This window comes from Chenopodium quinoa, unplaced genomic scaffold (genome assembly GCF_001683475.1).
Source record: "Chenopodium quinoa cultivar QQ74 unplaced genomic scaffold, ASM168347v1, whole genome shotgun sequence".
NCBI lineage: Eukaryota > Viridiplantae > Streptophyta > Magnoliopsida > Caryophyllales > Amaranthaceae > Chenopodium > Chenopodium quinoa.
Window position 1 is genome coordinate 1,129,359 of NW_018745003.1, and position 19,639 is coordinate 1,148,997.

At 35.6% G+C, this 19,639-nt stretch overlaps 3 protein-coding genes across 4 annotated transcripts; 1 reads left to right on the plus strand and 2 right to left on the minus strand.

The window, feature by feature from the left end:
- Nucleotides 1-221: 221 nt before the first annotated feature.
- Nucleotides 222-4,926, minus strand: LOC110707755 (pre-mRNA 3' end processing protein WDR33-like). Of its 2 annotated transcripts, none has more exons than XM_021885798.1 (3): nt 4,601-4,926; nt 1,318-1,633; nt 222-1,038 (listed from the first exon to the last, which is right to left on the minus strand). In XM_021885798.1, the coding sequence occupies exons 1-3, from the start codon at nt 4,761-4,763 to the stop codon at nt 435-437; spliced, it is 1,083 nt and encodes a 360-aa protein (XP_021741490.1). In that variant the 5' UTR covers nt 4,764-4,926; the 3' UTR covers nt 222-434. The 2 variants fall into 2 exon arrangements, with proteins under 2 accessions (XP_021741490.1, XP_021741491.1); XM_021885799.1 differs by having other exon boundaries at nt 1,318-3,626; nt 4,601-4,730.
- Nucleotides 4,927-7,140: 2,214 nt separating this feature from the next.
- LOC110707756 (probable plastidic glucose transporter 2) lies at nt 7,141-13,594 on the plus strand. Its single transcript, XM_021885800.1, has 15 exons — nt 7,141-7,399; nt 7,680-7,807; nt 8,088-8,199; nt 8,295-8,362; nt 8,444-8,576; nt 8,691-8,790; nt 8,893-9,005; nt 9,104-9,197; nt 11,124-11,274; nt 11,375-11,518; nt 11,598-11,671; nt 11,826-11,914; nt 12,463-12,577; nt 12,987-13,171; nt 13,244-13,594. Exons 2-14 carry the CDS (start codon nt 7,735-7,737, stop codon nt 13,167-13,169), a joined length of 1,449 nt encoding a protein of 482 aa, XP_021741492.1. The 5' UTR covers nt 7,141-7,399; nt 7,680-7,734; the 3' UTR covers nt 13,170-13,171; nt 13,244-13,594.
- Nucleotides 13,595-14,282: 688 nt separating this feature from the next.
- On the minus strand, nt 14,283-17,801 carry LOC110707758 (cyclin-dependent kinase F-1-like). Its single transcript, XM_021885801.1, has 2 exons — nt 17,128-17,801; nt 14,283-15,539 (listed from the first exon to the last, which is right to left on the minus strand). The coding sequence occupies exons 1-2, from the start codon at nt 17,617-17,619 to the stop codon at nt 14,592-14,594; spliced, it is 1,440 nt and encodes a 479-aa protein (XP_021741493.1). The 5' UTR covers nt 17,620-17,801; the 3' UTR covers nt 14,283-14,591.
- Nucleotides 17,802-19,639: the final 1,838 nt, after the last annotated feature.

Sequence of the window (19,639 nt, forward strand, 5' to 3'; positions counted from 1 at the left end):
TGCATTGTTTTGTTTGTTTTTGCATATGAATGTTGAACTATTAATGTGAGCTTATTAAACTTATTGAATTTAAACCCTCGCATAATGATTAAAAACCCAAAACATATCCCTTAACACTTATTAACCCACAAATTTGACTAGTTAATGAATTGGAATAATTTGATAACAGAATAACATACCACACAGCACAAAACTCAACTAAAGTAAACTGCGGAGTCAACTAAACTCAACTGCGGAGTATTAAAATGAGGTTGCAACTGTACCACACAGCATTGATCCTGTAAAACAGAGATAACAGTAACATAGTCACATTTCAGTAAGATAATTTCAGGAATTCTACTCCAAAACCAGAAAGTAGAAACTGAATCTATGATAATTGGGAAGAGACAATCCAACAGTTAATACAGCTAACGCTGGCCAAGTCTAATCTACATCTAATACACATTGCCAATCCGGTCTCGACCAACCCCACGTCTGTCATCCCTTCCCCTTTCAATGTAAGGGTCCCTACGGAAGTCTTTTGGTGGTGGTCCACCTCTAATGGGAGAGCGACTCCTCTCTCTCATATCACGATCAGCCCATCGTCCACGAGGTGGTGGCAGCAGAGGTGCAAGAGGAGATAATGGCCGCCTCTCATACCCTTTCCTGTCCAAAAAGCCATCTCGTCCATGGTCTCGTGGCCCCCATTCTGGTGGTGGTGGCCTGTCAAACTTGCCACGATCTCTAAAATCTTCATCAGGGTAGTCAAGCCGATCCCTTCGGAGGTGGTGGTCAGGAAACCTGCCTTCATGTCTAGGAGGCGGCCCACCAGGTCCGAAATCTCTTGGCCCATCTCTTGGCCAGCCACGTGGAGGAGATCTGTAGCCATTACCAAACCTGCCAGGTGAGCGATCTATTGGTGGGCCTGGGAAACGACGTGGCGGCCCCATTGGTGGAGGTGGGCCACCATATCCTCTCCGGGGACTTCCAGCAGGAGCATAACGAGACCTTTTACAGTTGTTGCAGTACTCTCGCCTGGCAAAGTTTAAGTTCCCACACCTGAGACAGCAAGAGAAGCTTAGGCATAAATAGATGAAACTTAAACAAGCAAGTTGCTGAAAGCTGTTTCAAAAACAGAACATTCTTGTGTAAAATGAGGTAGATCACGTGAGATCAGAACCATCCAAATGGATATAATTTTAGTTTTTAGCACTTTATAAAACATGCAACAGTACAACCAATGAATGCAAAGGATAGAAAGGGATCACAAAGGAAATTGAGAGAGAGGGGCAAGGGGGGAGATATCTGGGGTGATATTTGAAACAACAATACACTTACGCTGGATCCGTGCAGTACCAGTCCCCTTCTCTTGGCCGAACATTAGGGTTGTTCTTGTGCATTCCTTCCCCTCTGGCTGCCCCGGGACCATGACCAGGACCATCAAATCCTCTTCCAAACGGACGACCACCCCTTCCTCGAGAATGAGAGGGTGAAAAGTCTCGGTAACGACCAGGAGACCTCACGTTCTCTCTCCCACCCCCAAATCCACGATGCCGAGGTGGGCCATCTAAACGATCAATGGGAGCAGGACTATATCTACGTTCCACTTCTCTGCGACGCACAGGAGAACCAGAAACCGCCCGTGCTCTATACCCTGGTGAATGTATTTTGTAGAAGAACAAGAAAACAACACTGATGATGTTGAAATGAACAACTGCTACTAATATCATGGTAAGAAGATTAAATAGTCCATATAAACTATCAGAAGGTTCAATTCACAGCCCACATAACTTGGTTGGAGACTATTACCAACAGCCTCCCGACCAGTATTAGTATATCACAAGATTCTAGGACATGATAGCAGTCCCTGTTTTCTCAAACAAGCAGCCCGAAATATATGCATGTGTTTATTAACCATAAACAGATCATCAATTTTAACCAAATACCAGCAGAGATATGTATTAATCCCAATTCTAAAATGATCCAGTTCACCAAAATGTTCTGAAGCAAGAATACATGTTAAAATCCATATGAAACTACAAACATCTAAATTTTGAACCATCTTTCCGACGGCAAAGTGGCAATAGGGTTTTCAGCAAAGTAGTAAACCAGCGAACGCAATCCCAATAAGCTGTCTCCAGCTAGTGAGAGCTAACACTAAAGAGACTAATACTAAAAGCACACAAGCTAAATATCCTCAAGGTTTGGTTTTAAACAACTTCCACAGAAAATTAGGAGAAAGGCTAGTTCAAGAGTGAAGGCCCAAGAAAAGCATCTTGAACCCATGAAACTGTGGAAGCAAGATATTTCAGTGACTTGGAAACTGTGGAAGCAAGATATTTCAGTGACTTGGGGGCTGAGGCTGAGACCATAAAATGAGATCTTAGACCTGAAAACTACTACTTGGTGAATGGTGAGTGAGCCATACAAATGATCCCAACCGCCTTTGTATTTTCTCCCAAATATTTTGCTCTAACGTTGTCCACCAATTTGTTTGACGGACCTTTGAGGAGTGTTGGCACAACCGTCCCCCAACGTGGAAAAAAACATATATGATCCCCCCAGCAATAGATGTCCCTCTCATAACATGCCATGTGACAGGAAATAACAGATAACCTCGCCATAGCACTTGCAGAATTATCCTCTGAACATCTTCAATCCCAAACAATAGATGTCCCTCATGTAAGAGAATATATATGCCATCAGTATCTAGACACAAAAGATTTTATAACCCTGACCAAGATATCTATCCTAGATTGGCATTTATCCAGATGTACAAGATTGAGACATATATGAAGCCTGAAAGGCTGACTTCCTCTCTAACAATTTGCATAAAACCTAATCTTCTGCAATGGACTAAGAGAGAGAGCCAAGGTTGTCCAGCTAAGCAGCAAATTCTCCCTCTTGCAAATTTGCAATTGTATACCAAAAACCTACTGCCAAAATATGCCACACTTAAGAATTCAAATGACATAAACTGAAAGGTTTTCTGCATAATTGGTAAGACAAACTGATTGACCACCATTGCAATACATACTCCATATTTATGTCAACCTGACCATCAATTTTACATCAAAGCTTACCATCTAAAAAATACTTCCAAACCAATTTTGGGCAACAAACAAGATCCTAATCACAATTTTGGCAAAATTCCAATCCAGGAAAAGTATGCATCATTGTGGGCAAGATTTTAACTTATTTCCAGCCGATTCCACAGCAAAGCCCCCATAATCAAGCTGATGGCCCTGATATTGCAAATAAACTCCTGACCCTTCAACCATTAATCAAATATGAATTTCCACCTTTACCTACTCCAATCAGTAAGGCCATCTTGAGGCTTTTCCAGTACCACATTAATAAAAACATCCAAGGTGAATCCTCCAAAGGAGACCCCTATAAACCGGTGTCAAAGTTCCTCAACTCCCAAAAAATGGAACCTTGGTATTATACTTGTAATCAAATGACACCGAAAACAAATCAGGTTTCCAAGTCATGTAAATACTTATTTTAAGGAAAATGCCGCATTTACAATTACCCCTGAAAACCAGAAAAAGGAAAAGAACCCCCAAAACCCAATTCAAAACCCGCATTCACACAAAATATGCCTTCCTCAAGATCCCCATTCTTGCACCAGGCGATAACTGAAGCTGTGACACGCAATAAACAATTTCATTCACCATTCATTATATTGCATGCAGAAAAACCACGTTTTTGAGATAAAGCATATGACATGTCATGCTGGACAGATAACTCAGCAGCTTTCAACTGATTGATAAAGAAAAAAATAGGTAATGTACCATTTAATTGGAGTATAATTATAGGAGATGAACACAAAAATGCTCCTACACATATAATTCATGTAATTGTTTGGTGACATTTCCAGAGATGCATGCCTTGACCCTGACAACCCTTTGCCCCTAGATGCACCTTAAGACCTTAATTATTTGGCATGCAAAACTAAAAGGTGGATAAAAGATCTCCCAAATAATGTTTGTAAGAATTGAGAAGTTGGAATTCAGTTTTGATGATGGCACTTCATATACGACAACATCAACATTCTCACAATAGGTAAGGCACCGGAAGTAACAAGATTTAAGCTTGCAAATCACATTGATATACAATACCTCCCATACTTTCCCAATAGCATGAAAGCATACAAACAAAAATTGATTTCAAGTTCAAGAAACTGAACTTATTTGACAGTATTAACACACCCCCTCATAAATTTACACCCACCAAATACAAATCTAGACATGTAGGGAAATCATGAATTCAGAGTCAATAAAAGAAAGGGGGCATTTCAAATTTCAATATAATAAAAAAGGGGCAATCGAAACTTAATCAGCAGCATAATTTAGGATAAACACCCCGAATAAAACAATCACATCACAAATCAAAGAGCACAAAAATCAACTAAACAATATCAAATTCGGCAAAATTAGTCAAAAAAAAAAAAAAAAGCTTAATGCACCAAATCAAACCAGAAATCGACAAACTTCGATACAACAAACCCTAATCAGATTTCAATGAAACCCTAAAAATAAATTTCAAATTCAAATAAAATAAAAACAGAAAAATCAATAAACAGAATTAGATCTGGAAAAGGAGATAAAAGACGAACCAGGATCATCGGAATAACGATCAGGGCGAGAATAAGGAGGAGCGTCACGGCGAACTTCGCCGGGCTCGTAATCGCTACCAGCGCCGCCGCCGCTGTCGGACGGGCGAACGACAAGGCTACTAAGCAGAGGTTGGTGTGGCGCCGACTCATCTCGCGACCCCATTGTTTCTCTCTCTAATTATTCTCTGTTTCTCTCTCTAAAAGGAGAAAATCGAATGGATTATTGTTGAAGATGGAGAGATGCTAAACCCTAGTAGACTGGACTAGTTTGTAAGGGCGTAGTCAAGAGGATGGGCCCGATGAGGGTTCAATGCTATCGTTTAATTCCACTTCAATGACTCTTTGTTTTGCAATGTTCTCTATTTGTGCTACTAATAAATCCTTTTGGACCCGTGATTTTTTGGCAATGGGACACAAGAAGGGTCGTGTAAAGATAACATTTTTTTAAAATTTTGTGCTAGTCTACTTGATTTTATCCTATTTACAAAAATTTCGTATTAAAGGACTCTATTAGTATGTATGTCTCAATACAATAAGACACATAAGACAAGTCACACGGCATGACCCCACCCTTCTATGACTTCTTCTTGCTCTTATTAGGTATGACCTGCTTGAACATGAGATCTACCTAGCATGACACATGAACTTGAAGCCTTGAACGCCCTGTGCCCAGTTTTAATGAGGGTGTGATATTGATTGGAAAGTCTGAGTAGTCCCTAGTCATCATCTTTGTGTGTAATTTAATGAAAATATCATCGCGGGGTTTAAATTGACACAAAAGTGTTGGGTTGTTGTGCCTCTTGTCTCTAATTAATAGAATTGTAATGTTTGTTGCTTAATCTATCTATATTTAGTATTTAAAAACACAAACCATCATCCTCATCATGCCACATGTTAATTTTATTTTTCACCAATGTCACATGTCACCTCATTTAACCTTTCTTTTTAATCCCCTTTCTCATATTAAAAAAAAAAAAAAAAACACTAGCTTTAATTCAATACATGTATGAATGTTGATGGAATGATGGTTCACTTTCCCCCAACTTAATATCTTCTACAATTACATTCAATTTTCACCCCTTCTTCTCCATTATGAACTATTCATTTTCCAATAAAAACATATTATAAAATAAAAATTTATATTGTATACCTATAAACAATCTGTGCATTGCAGGGGTCATAAGACTAGTTAACCTTTAAAAAGCAATGATCAAAGAATGACACTATAGAGCTTTTGCATGTTTGTGAATATTGAAGAGTCCAAGGATTTAACAATCATGCTTATTGAAATTAATGAGTAGGAGATTTGTTGTGTTTCAATTAACTACCCTGAAATTCTCATAATTTGAGAGATGGCTCGTGAGTGGATTAGATTGCCTATCATTGAGCACATTCGATTGTATTTGTACTACTAAGTGGATGTTAAATTGTTAATAAGTTAATGATAGAGGCTTCTTGATGATATAAGTATATATTCCCCACTAACCTGAAGAAAGGTCTCTTTTATATAAGTATATGTTATATATGCAGGCAACATAACTTTCAAGTGGCATTATCTCATGTTTTGATATTTATTTGATTGTGTTTTTCTTTCTTACTCATTTTAATTATTTATCTATTGTAAGAGAATCATTCAGTGATGAAAAAAGACATGAAATGAGATAGTATTCTCAACAACTGAAGCAGCAAATTGCCTCACTCACTCTTGTAATAATAACAAAGTACTTTATGGTGATTAATACTCCCTTTGCTCATAGTAAAAACAAAACTTTTCAACTTTTCAACTTTTTTTTTTTTTTTTTTATATGACCTGTTTTATTGAACACGATTATCAACGCATAGATTAAGGCCTCATTTAATTGACACGGGAAATAATTTATCGTAGGAAGTTGTATTTCATAGGAAATTATTAGGAATTTCTTTAAGCTGTTTGGTAGTGACAATCAGAAGTTGGAATTCTCGTGAATTTTGAATGACCAAGGGGGGCCTATGTAATTTACTTTCTACATTTTGTGGGAAGTAGAAATTTTCATGAATTTCAACTTCCCCCATTTTTGTTTTTCTGTGTCAACCAAACAACTATCCAAATTAGAAAATCCCACAAATTTTCACTTCCCCTATTTTATTTTGTCAACCAAACAACCCTTAATAAATTATACTCCTTTTGCCCCATTCTGATCACTACATAAAGCAAAGTTTACTTTATTACTCCATATTTATTACTGTAGGAAGTGAATTAAATCTGTGCACATGAGATTAAAGATGGAATTCATGAGGAGGGAGGGGAACAACAAAAGAATGGGATGATTGCAAAAACATCAACAAAAGAATAATTGATAAGTTGAGTATTCTTTTTAACCCTTTAAAGATATATCAAAGAGAAATACAGAACAAACATATAGGAACAGACGGAGTAAAAAAAATCGAATACTTATAATGTCTTCAACATTTTGACAAATTAGTGGACCATGACACCTCTTTTCCTCAAAACAAATAGAAGAAAGATACGGTTGCTTTGTTGTTTTGATCTAGTCCTTTGTTGTAGGAGTAAATCATAAACTAACCCACTTCCCAAAAACATCATCAATACAATAAAAGCATTCATTCTTTCTTCCTCCTTTTCTCTTCCACTTTCTCTCTCTTCCCCTACGAAATTACCCGCTCATCCAAGGAACTTCGCGTACCTTCTCCACTCCTTTACTCTCCAACTTCTCGTACCAAATTCATCCTTAATCAATCAAAATTCAGCAAATTCTTGATCATCTTCATCAATCTACATTAATTGTTAGTGATTTCGAGGTATTAATCTGTAAATTCATCTTTCGATTATTGCTACTCTTTATTTTGATTGCTATTATTGCTGTTATTTTTGTTTTTTTGTTTTTGTATAATTATTGTGTAATTTTTTGTGTGATTTAGAATTCTGATTCTGTTTGATTTTTAATGTTTTTTTGTCGGCGAAAAGAAAATCTGAAATCAGAGTAACTTGATTTTAAGTGTGGAAATTCTGGAGCATAATGATCTAAAGTGTGAGAAATTAAAATGATTTTGATGTGTTTTTTTTTGTTTGATTCTGCAGAATTCTGCAAAAGTTTTCTGAAAATTGATGCGCAAGTGTTGATTTTGAGGTTGGGATGAATTTTCCGACTTATAAACGAATGAATTCCAGAGAATATACGGAAACAATGGACGAAGAAAATAATTCAGGTATTTTATTTAATATGAAGTTTATGTAGAGTATTATTCAGGTGGAGTGGAGCCAAGAATATTATAATTAGGATATCTGTAACGATTGTAAGTTAGAAGATGCATATCTTAGCTTCCCTTTATGTATCGGTGGTGGTTGTTTAGATTTTTGTTTGATCTTTAGTGTGTTTCACTATATAGCTCGTCGTGTTTGCATTTGGCAACAAATTATCGTAACTAATATAGTTCCAAGTGACCTAATCTGAGTAACAAATGATGTAGTAGCTGCTTTTCTTTGTAGGTTTTTTGCAGAATGATACTTGGCAAGAAAGTGGGAATCCTTCGTGGAAGCGATCATTGCCTCATGTACTTGTGGCGACATTAACTTCGTTCTTGTTTGGCTACCATATTGGGTTTGTTTGAGTCTACTTAGCCTCGTTTATTTACATGTTACATGAAAAAAAAAGTTAAACTCTTGTGATAACTATTGAAATTCCTTTTGGGACAGAGTTGTTAATGAACCACTTGAAAGCATTTCTATGGATCTTGGTTTCAAAGGCAACACGTTGGCAGAAGGTGATGCATGTGAAATTGAAAGTTGTGGATTATTTTAAGTCATTATACTCTGTTATTGAACTCTATTTGTTTTACATGAAGGTCTTGTGGTGAGTACATGCCTTGGGGGTGCCTTTGTTGGATGTGTTTTTAGTGGTTCAATTGCTGATGGTTTTGGACGTCGTAGAGCTTTTCAGCTATCTGCTCTTCCAATGATAATAGGTGCTTCTATGAGGTAGTTTTTTGATTCCTTGGCCTGTTCTCCATATTGATTGTTGTTAAAAGTCCCGGACTTGTAATCCTTGTAGAACTAGATCATGTTGAACTGACCTGTCAAATTTTTCTTCAGTGCTATGTCGAACACGTTGCAAGGTATGCTATTGGGAAGGCTGTTAGTTGGGACTGGAATGGGTCTGGGTTCCTCAATTGCTGCTCTTTATGTTGCTGAGGTATGCTTTATGATCTGTATAGATCAAAGTATATATCCTGGTCACATGCTTTTTTACCCCCCCTTAACAAAAGAATTTTCTTTTTGTTATGTAAAAATTTAGATTTCTCCAGCTTTTGTAAGAGGTACCTATGGAAGCTTCATTCAAATTGCTACGTGTCTTGGTCTCATGGCAGCTCTAGTTGTTGGAATTCCATCAAAAGACATTACAGAGTGGTAAACTTATTTTACAAGTATCACCTCCGCCATTTCACTTTTTCTTGATATTGTGAAAGTGGTTAGTAGAATATGTATGTCTTACCTTTGATTTTCAGGTGGCGTATGTGTTTTTGGCTCTCCACCATTCCAGCTGCCACACTAGCTCTGGGTATGATATTCTGTGCTGAGAGTCCAATTTGGCTTTACAAGGTTTGCTCCTATTCTTTTTCTATTATGTTTACTCTGTACATGGATGCACAAGACTTGAATCCTCAAGTAATGAAGCATCTGGACATTTTGTCATTTGAGTTCTGCCAATTTCAATTTTCAGTTGCTTGGCTGGCACTCATCATTAGGTTGCTGCAAGATTCTCAAATTGCTTTTTTATATGCCTTGAAACAAACTGTCTCAGCCCGCTTGATACTTTGTTGATGTTCTTTCTTTGCGTGCAATTTCCTAGTGAAAAGTACTGTGCTATAAACTGTCATTGTCAAAACTCAAAAGTGCTTATGTGATCTTTATGCCTCTTGGTTGCCAGTCCACTGCTCCTGGTGCTGTTGCTTGATAGGGTAACAGAAAGCAATCTGATACTTAGTAATGACTAACTAGTAAAAGATGTACCATGCATCAGGGGAGAGGGGAGATAAGACAATACTGTGCCCCTCCAATTAGGAATGTGGAAGGTCTTACAATCTCAGTGGTGCTAATCTTCCTCATCACTATCTGTCCCAAACTAATGATCTTTATTGACAAGTTGTAAGAGTATTGTCTGAATGTAATTTGAAAAATGTAATAGAAAATGATAGGATAGAAAAGGAAAAGACTTGAGAGCTAAATGATGACTTTTAATTAAAAGCTTAGAGGAATTGCGTGGGAGATCTTTAATAGTACTCCCTTAGCCCCTAAATAATAGTTCATTAGGCCAAATTTCTACTTTATGATTTCAAAAATTAATTGGCTACTATTTAACTTTAGTTAAGTTTAACTTTAAGGTTTTCCATATTATTCTTATCGATTTCCTTAACTGAATTCTATAGAAAGACTACATTGGCATGGATGTATGGTAGAGATATATAAGGGAAATTCAAATCATTCCTTTATAAAGACCCTCCAATTAATGCATCCTATTATTTAGAGATGAGTAATTAAAAAAAAAAAAAAAAAATTATATATTGACCAAAAGTAGGGAAAAAAACCAGGGATATTGATATTGGATTAGCTTAGAGAGGAAGGCAGAGAGTTAGTTAGAGGTGAGAGGGGAAAACATATCTATAGAGGAGATCATTTAGAGGAATGATAAGTACTGTAGAAATTTGTCAGTGAATAGTATTTTACTTTAGCTAGTAGCTTGGGGTGTCCAGCCACTCAAAGTACTAAAATTGTATTTATCCTTAGTAATGATTTAATTGCATTGCTAATACAACCATTTATCAATTCCAAACCTCTTCCTCATTACTAGGTTTCTAATTTTTCCAATCTATTACAGGAAGTTAGGGAGTATATATATATTTAGTACTGGCATGGTGGCATGTTATCTACTTTTGTATTTATGTGACTAATTTTTCAACCCCCCATGTGTTTTCTTTAAGCTTCTTTTTTTCTAATATGTTAATTGTGCACAACTTTTGTCCCCGTTTCTATTTTATTTAGCCCTGGTCCATTTTAATATGGTTTAAATTTCAAATCTGTCTGCTAGTTGATGATTTTGACCTCAAGAAGTTAACACGAAGTGTCACTGTGGTACTAGAAAAAGATGTTTGGCTGCTTGCTTGATAAGCCTTGCATTTCTAAATAATTATGGATGTATATTGTTGCACTAAGGTGATAAACTTGCAAGTATATGTACTTGTTATCTTTGTTCATTTGGTGAGGACCTTTCTCGAGCCTTAGGACATCAGTATACCATGAATTAGAGAATATATTCTCCGTTAGAGACATATGTGATTTGTTTAACAACTATCTTGATGATGAATTGTGTTCTCCCTTTTTGGAACTTTTGCTTGCAAGACAACTCAGGCAAGTTTCAGTCTCTCTGGTGCTTATGCTCCATGTATCAGACTTGTTGTCAGTTGCTCTTTCATTTTCACTATTGTTGGTTTAGTGCTCACAACTGTTCTGTTCTTGCACGTGACTTAGCAAGGAAGAAGCTCAGAGGCTGAGGCTGAATTCGAAAAACTTTTGGGAGGATCATTTGTCCAATCTGCAATGGTGGAACTGGAAAAATCTGATAGAGGAGACACTGAGGAAGTGAAGTTGTTGGAATTGCTCACTGGTCGACATTCAAGAGGTATGTGCAGTACCACTGGTGTAGATGCACTTTCAGTGGTTCATTTACAAAATTTTCATAATTTACCAGAGATGCTTGTATTCACTTATTCCTTTTGCAGTTGTTTTTATTGGATCAACCCTGTATGCTTTGCAGCAGCTATCTGGTATAAATGCTGTTTTTTATTTCTCTTCAACTGTATTTAAGAGTCTTGGTGTGCCATCCAACCTTACAAACGTGTTCATAGGGATCTCCAACTTAACAGGTGATATTCATTGTTGGCTAGTTTTCTTGTATATGCTGGATCTTTTTTTTATTGGTCTCTCAGTGATAAATATCGTTAGGCTCCTTTATTGCGATGGCATTAATGGACAAGGTGGGGAGAAAACTGCTGCTGCTTTGGAGTTTCTTGGGCATGGTAATTTTTAATTTATTTTGTTTAGAATTTTTGCCGTCAATGTTCTCCCTCCTCCCCTTCCCTCACAACCTCTATAATCCCTTTGTCCTTTGTTTCATCAAACCCTGCTTAAAAGTACATGTTTTGTAACACAAAATGCTTGCTGTGTGTACAGGCTGTATCGATGGGCCTGCAGGTTGCTGGGGCTAGTTCTTACATGCCAAAGGCAGCAACATTTTACTTATCCATTGGTGGTGTATTCTTGTGAGTATTTTTAACAATTAGCTCTAATTTGCCTGGCTTTGGCATACTCAAAAGTTGATCACTGAGTTTGACATTATGCAGTGTTTTACTTTTCAAAAGCTATTTAATTTCCTGTTAATTTAACTATCGTACCATTATACTGGAATTTTGAAAAGTGATCCATTTTGCTCTTTCATGAAATCTAACCTAAGTTTTATTTGTTAACTCTGTGTGTTCAGCTTTGTTTATTTTATCTTTACCTTCCCTGTTATCATATACCAATGTAGGAGAAAAAGAGTGTTGCTGCAAAAAAGAAATTCAATGTATCACCTATCTGTTTGGTGTTATGAAATAGATGTTTAAATGTTATGTTTGCATTAAATTGTCACCATACTTTTGCATTTTACCTGCAAGGGCTGCTGAGGTTTATACACAAATGACGTATAGGCTGAAAAAGTCACTTTTTGGGCTAACATGTTCACTGTAGTCTGTATGTGACTTGGAAACTAATTTCAGAAATTGATACTCCGTAAAAGATGACTTGTCTGACTTTGCTTAAACTTTTGCAGATATGTTCTAGCATTTGCTGTTGGTGCCGGTCCTGTTCCGGGGCTGCTACTCCCGGAAATATTTCCCAGCCGAATTAGAGCAAAAGCAATAGCTTTCTGCATGTCTGTCCATTGGGTAGGTTTCTGATATTTCCTTGTTTCCTTGGTAACAATGCATGACATCTGTGTTTATATTTAATGCCTCCACAAACTATCTGCGTTTTGTGTGTATAAATAACTATCGGTGTTTTTCATTTTTCATGAAATACAGAATAGGAGATAGTTATTGTGTATGGGACAAATGGTTCATTAAATATAGCCTAAACCTGTACAGCAAGAATGACTACGGACTTTTATATTTTAAATATTAGCCCCTCACCCTGCCCAGGGCAGGTCTTGTAGAGCCATTGGTTTAATGTTGTTACCGAATCTATGGTCTCTGCCTTGGGTTGCCTGTTTGGTGGAGTTAGTACAGATGTAGAAGTTCTGCATCAAATGAGAGCTCAAAACAATTAACAGTGATTACTTCGTTGCCATATTTACAGGTCTTTAACTTCTTAGTTGGCTTGTTGTTCTTGCGACTACTTGAAAATTTTGGACCGCAGCTCCTCTATACTGTGTTCAGCACTATCTGCTTGATTGCTGTTGCCTTTGTTAAGAAGAATGTGATAGAGACAAAAGGAAGATCACTGCAAGAAATTGAGATTGCTCTTCTTCCTGATGAATAAAGGTGGTTATCTGTCTTCCTCGTATAATTATGGTTTAGGTTAATGTTGTTGTAATTTACACGGGTCTTTTGCAGTTGTTCTCTGTGCAGTAACAGATGTAGAAGGCCTACGAAGATTAATATTCAAACTTCTAATGTAATTCAAACAGGACACTTTAATGAGAAGGATGATTTGATGAGTAATAGGGAGGAAACTACTCGTTTAAAAGCTACTCCTTGTAACCAATTGGTTTCTTAAGAATCTTAAGCTTAGGATTAGAAGCCAGGATTTGTATCCGGAACTTGTATATGCTATGGAGTAATGGATGTACAAAATCAATACTCTGATTTTACGTATATTACTTTGATTTTACGTAGATAAGCTAATACATGTTGTATTACTCTATTTTTGTCAATAATAATGTGTTCTTTTGGTGGACAGAGAAAGATGGGCGGTTTGATACCTTTGATTATGTGATTCTTATAAAGTCGACTTGATGCTGTTGCTGTTAAATTATTCTAGATATGTTGAATTGAACAACTGAACCATTGGTTTAGCTTTTTGTTTGTACTAGTGGTTGATATGGAGTACTAATTAGTTGCCATAGGCTATAATCAAGCCTAGATAGTGGACTGCATTTTTAGTATTGTACAATTTTTTTCCCTTTCTATTAGGATAAGGAATAGGTGTTCTATTGGGTTATTAGATCGGAATCTCTCACAGATCAAACTTGGCCTAGGTTATCCCGCAAGACCTTTGGGAATGGGGTGGGGGTAAGGGCATAAACAACTAGTACAAGTACTACTTGGTATTATACGAGGTATATTATGAGCAGTAGATTTTTCTTGGTATTATACAAGTACAAGTACTATGTGGTATTATACAAGTACTGCTCTTCTTGGTATTATACTAGTACAAGTACTATGTGGTATTACACAAGTACTGCTCATATATCCGTATAAAACCAAGTAGTATAGTACGATTAGTACCACAATATTTGGTTAAAAAAATTTCTTGCACAGTATTCTGTGTTAGTTGGTTATGCCTGTTTCTTGAGTTGCTCGCATTACATCAGCTTGCAAGATGTTGCTTTGGCCCAAATAAGAAGGTAAAGAAAAAAGGTTTGGGAATGTGTGCACTTAGAGAGGCCTTGGCTCACTTATTATTTTTGCCATTTGCATCACCTTAATCGGCTTAATAACAATAAGTTAAGAGTATACAGAAAAAGAATACAATGAATACAATCACGAAAACAAGCCATCACATGTCATTAGAGAAAATAACATACTCTAAAGACTAATGCCAAATTGCCAATAGATGACATAATACGTCAATATGACCAGTATGACATCCAAGAATATTATGTAGGGTGCTGCTCATAAATTCAAAATTGAAGGACATGTACTCTAAAAGAATACATGGTCCTGAAATCTGCAACTCTTCTCAATCAAAGCGAACAGAGAAACCAGTATCGGTTTTGGTCACATTTACGCCACCAAATTCCTCAAAATCTGAGTCTGAACCTGTTTCCCTGTAATCATTCCAATTGCCAGGGGAATCCTCATCGGGGGAACATCTAGTCAATGGAACTCGAAGTTCGGAAATTGGAACAGGAAGAGGATCCTCTGTGAGGTACTTGTCTTGTAACAGCTCCATTGCAGTAGCTCTACTGGCAGGATTAAAGCACAGAAGCTTCTTAACTATAAGGATTTCATCAGGTGAACGATTTGGCAAGCACGTTTCTAACCCAAGGGGTTTTTCTATTTTATTGAATGAAATCATTTTATAATCAGGAAGGTTTGAACAACCAGGAAAGGTCTCCTCCATTAAGTTGCCCAAGACGTTAAAAATTCTAGAGAGCTGATCTATATCTGAGGTTCCAGGAAAGAGGGGCTCTAAGCTGAAAAGCTCTGCAAAAATGCACCCTAATGACCAGAGGTCAATCTCCACTCCATAGTTTATCGAACCATAGAGCAACTCCGGAGCTCTAAACCACCGAGTCCCAACACATGAAGTTAGAGGACCATAATTGTCCTCCTCACCTGCCTCGGGTTCATATGTATTCGAGCCCTTGAGCAGATCATCTTCTATTTCACTCATAGTGCAAGTGGCAAGACAGGAATTATCTCCATCCAGGGTGTTTGAATCCTTGTCTGTGTCATCTGTAGCAGCAGCTTTAGCCTTCAGCTCAACTAAGTTTCTGAAGAAGTCTTCTCTGCTTGGATTACCTTGCTCTTGATTAGCACAAGCCTGCTCACTTAAATCATTCATGATAACTTCAGGCTGTTGGAATGTAGATGGGTGACCTTGAGCAGTAGCATCTCGCTCATCGTGCTGCGATTGCAAGTCTTCCGCAGATGCAACAAAACCTGGCTCTAGGAGGATTCTTGCCTGAAAACAACAGTTAGGAACACAATGAGTGGCAGATTTCATGTTACAATCCAAGATGATATGAAAAATAACAGCCTTCTGTAATCTGCAAATTTCTTTTTTTAGGGGACTTAATACTCCATATTGGAATTTTTGCAACGGAGAATCCATCATACAATAACCAGAGAACAAAGTGGTCGTTCGGTTTACAATAATTTTACAGGAGATCCAGCTTCCTCAGACCTCAGGCGTATGTGTGGTTAACAAAAACACATCAAGAGAAGTCCTAATTTCCACAAAATTGGAGAAGTTGGTTGACTAGTTCACTTTATAATTGCAATATCTTGAGAGAATGAGAGGTGTAAGCTCCTCCTATGTCACCAAACAACCACTCAAATTCCTAAAGCTAAAAGGGACCTACAATTAACAATTCACTAGCCAAGCTAATACCAACTCATTCAAGCATCAAAATCCAAAAAAGATCTTCAAGAGTCAAGAGTCAAGAGTCAAGACTAGATCTTAGCACCCAAATGACATCTCATGCACAACCATGAAGGCCAAACCAAGAAAAGCAAGAGATATCCAAACAACAATGCTGGGAACTCTCCAAATCTCAGCTGATCAAATTCAATCTATCAGAGCAGAAGTTAGACTGTCAGAACAAAACAGAACGATCTGTATACACCAGATTCGCACTATTTACCACTAATCTAAAATCTGAAGGCATTTAAACATACACATAACAGATATCCATCTCATATCAATGATGAAAACTATAAATTATTCTTAAAATCTCACAATATAATAATGATCATAAGAAATGCTTGCAAATACTAAGTACAAAACCAGGATGTTACTTGACAAACAAATTTCACTTTCCAAAACCACCCAATTTCATTGCAAAATCCCTCCATATATCAGGTCATTATATGCCCAATTCAAAGGATCAATATTATAACTATCAAGAACAAACCCAATAAAAACCCAAATTGCGCCAAAAGCAAACTCAAAAGTTCAAATTCTTTTTGGAATAGTATACCAAAATCATCCAAACATTAGGGTATCAGATTCCTAACATAGAACTGATTATTTGTATGATCACTCATCCACAACCATAAAAACACTAAATAAAGTGTAGTTTCCATCATAATCCCGAGTTTCACTCTCACCGATTACGAGTACCTGAGTTTTGAATTCAAGTTGTCCACCTAGTTTTCTTTCCATATCGATACGAAAATAACCTAAATAATAATAACCAGTGCACATCACTAATCAAAACTCGAAACATCCACACAGTGCAATATAATCTAATACCACCAATCAAAACTCGAAACATCCATACAATGCAATCTAATGCAGCACATTTCAAACAGAAACATCTAAAAACAAGAAATGCCCATGTATAAAACTCATCCAAAATTCAGATAAATAGCAACAAAAATACTATAAAAATCCACAATTCAACAAACTTCTCAATCTAAACACTAAAATTTCATACACATTACTAATCAAAATTAGATATACCCACATCAAATCTCTTCCAAAAATTAGATATACCCACAAAATGCAATCTATAACAACATTTTAAAATCAAAATAAAAAAAATTACCTGACCAAAGTCAGCCAATTTCAGAACCCCATCATCAGAAATCAACAAATTAGCCGGTTTAAGATCACGATGAACAATAGAATTCCGATGACAAGCATCAACCCCATGTAAAATCTGGACCATCCATCGCTTAATCTCCCCAGATGAAATCCCAGCCGTCGAATTCTTCTTACCCTCTTTGATAACCGAAGCTAAATCAGTCCTTAAATACTTCAATACAAGAACAGCATCTTCATCTTCCCTCCAAAAATACTCGTGCAAAACGACGACGTTGGGGCAGTTTTGAAGGGTTTGAAGGGCCTCGATTTCACGAAAAGAGCTCTGATAATCATGGATCTCTTTCAAGGCGACAGTACAGCCGTCCGATCGACGGAGTGCACGGTAAACGTCGGAGTATGCGCCGGAGCCGATTCGTTCTTTGATTTCGTATTTTGCGCTGATTTCTTTTCTTCCATAAATGCTCCAGCTTTTTGATGATGTGGGTGATTCCATTTTTGTAAAAAGATTGTCTTTTTTTTTTTTTTTTAAAATTATTGATTTGATGAAGGTATGAGCAATACTAACAATGGAGGTTGTTTATTTTGAGGAGGAGATAGACAGAGGGGACTGGAAGAGAAGCTGATTGGGTTTTGCAAGGTTTTTTTTTTTTTTTTTTTTTTTTTTTTTTTTTTTTTTTGTTGTTTATTTATTAGGAGTAGATTTAATTTAATTTCCACATCATTTCTTTTATTTTTGGTGAAAATTAAAATTACGGTTAGACAAAACTCTCTTTTAGGAGTGAAACTAAAACGGTTTAAAACCGAATCAAATCGCAAATTAAACCATTATTCATAACACGGTTCGGTTATTTTTTAAAAAAAATATGATTCGGTGCGGTTTGAGAAATAAAAAAAAATGTGTTTTGTAGTTTGGTTTCGGTTTTACGATTTGAAAAACCGAAAACCAAACCGCAATATAGGCCCTTATCTAAATTATAATCCAAATCTGTTTTTCAGCCCTACTATATAAGGACAAAAACAGGCACTAGGCCTCAAAAATTACAGTGCGGTTTGGATTTTATTTTTGAAAACTAAATTAAAACGGTGTAATTTAGTTTGGACTGAATAATAATATGGTGCGGTACGGTTTGCAAAATCCCTAACCGAATTAATACCAGGAATTGAGGATTGACTATTTTGGGTATGAATTGAGGATTGACATAAATTGGGTAAAATTGTATGAATTGACAGTTGAGGAATGAATTAAAAAAAAACAATCTTTTGAACATGACACAAACAAAAATAACTAATCTGTAATTTTGTACTACTCAACATCACTAAGGCCCTGTTCTTTTGAGCTGCTCTGCTCAAATCTACTCTGCTCTGTTTTAAAACAATAATTAATAATAACAAAAATAATAATTAATATTTAATAATAATAATAATAATTAATATTGTATAATAATAATTAATGTGTTTAAAAACATAATAATAATTATTAATTATTAATGTTAATAATAATTAATATTTAATATTCATAATAATAATAATTATTAATAATAATAATTAATAATTCACAATGTAAAGAATTAATATTTAATAATAATAATAATTAATAATTCACAATATGAATTAATATTTAATAATAATATTAATTAATAATTAATAATAATAATAACAATTAATAACAATTTCTAATATTTACCGATCATAATAATAACACTTAATATTTTTTTTAGGGAATAGTAATAGTTAATATATATATATTTTTTTGAATAGCAATACTTAATATTTAATAATAATACTAAATACATAATTTAATTTTATAATAATAACTAATGATATAAAAAGAATAAAAAAATTGAAAAACCATCACCCTTTTTTTTAAGAGAAAAGGAAATTGGATTAATTAATAATCAACCAAATACATCAAAAAGCTATAGCCAAGATGTATGAAAATAGTATTCTGCAAGGTTTTAAACAAAAGAAATGTTCTTCCCAACAACCCTATGGAAGTAGAAATGTCCTATTTTGATATGTGGTTGTAATAATTTAAAGATGTTAAACTATTGTCTTTTATCTTTCTACTATTAGCATATGTTAAAGATGGTACACATCCATTTATGTTTTCATTCACCTAAATCAATGATATGCACTTGTTAATAATAATAATAATAATAATAATAATAATAATAATAATAATAATAAAATGCGATAATAATAGTAATAATACTTAAAATAAAATAATAATAATATTAATAATAATAATAATAATAATGATTAATAGTAGTAACGACAATAATAATAATAATAATAATAATAATAATAATAATAATAAATAACTAGTAGTGATTTGTTGCATTGCTGAAGCGGATTCAGAAGTTCTCCAAGACTCAAGACATTAAGGCACGTGTTGCTGCTCATATCTTCCCTAGAATAAGATTTGCTATAACTAGGAATAGGGGCTCAGATTGTATCTCGGCTTCCCACTAATTTTTTTGTAGGTGGTATGACTTTGTCTTTTTGAGATAATA

Excerpts from the sequence above, each read along its gene's own strand:
- LOC110707755 (XM_021885798.1), bottom strand. The coding sequence starts at position 4,763 with ATGGGGTCGCGAGATGAGTCGGCGCCACACCAACCTCTGCTTAGTAGC. Across the intron at positions 1,634-4,600 it reads TCGTTATTCCGATGATCCTG|GGTATAGAGCACGGGCGGTT; the intron begins GTTCGTCTTTTA and ends TACATTCACCAG. Across the intron at positions 1,039-1,317 it reads TGGTACTGCACGGATCCAGC|GTGTGGGAACTTAAACTTTG; the intron begins GTAAGTGTATTG and ends TTGCTGTCTCAG.
- LOC110707756 (XM_021885800.1), top strand. The coding sequence starts at position 7,735 with ATGAATTTTCCGACTTATAAACGAATGAATTCCAGAGAATATACGGAA. Across the intron at positions 8,791-8,892 it reads CTGCTCTTTATGTTGCTGAG|ATTTCTCCAGCTTTTGTAAG; the intron begins GTATGCTTTATG and ends GTAAAAATTTAG. Across the intron at positions 11,672-11,825 it reads TTTGGAGTTTCTTGGGCATG|GCTGTATCGATGGGCCTGCA; the intron begins GTAATTTTTAAT and ends CTGTGTGTACAG.
- LOC110707758 (XM_021885801.1), bottom strand. The coding sequence starts at position 17,619 with ATGGAATCACCCACATCATCAAAAAGCTGGAGCATTTATGGAAGAAAA. Across the intron at positions 15,540-17,127 it reads AATTGGCTGACTTTGGTCAG|GCAAGAATCCTCCTAGAGCC; the intron begins GTAATTTTTTTT and ends TGTTGTTTTCAG.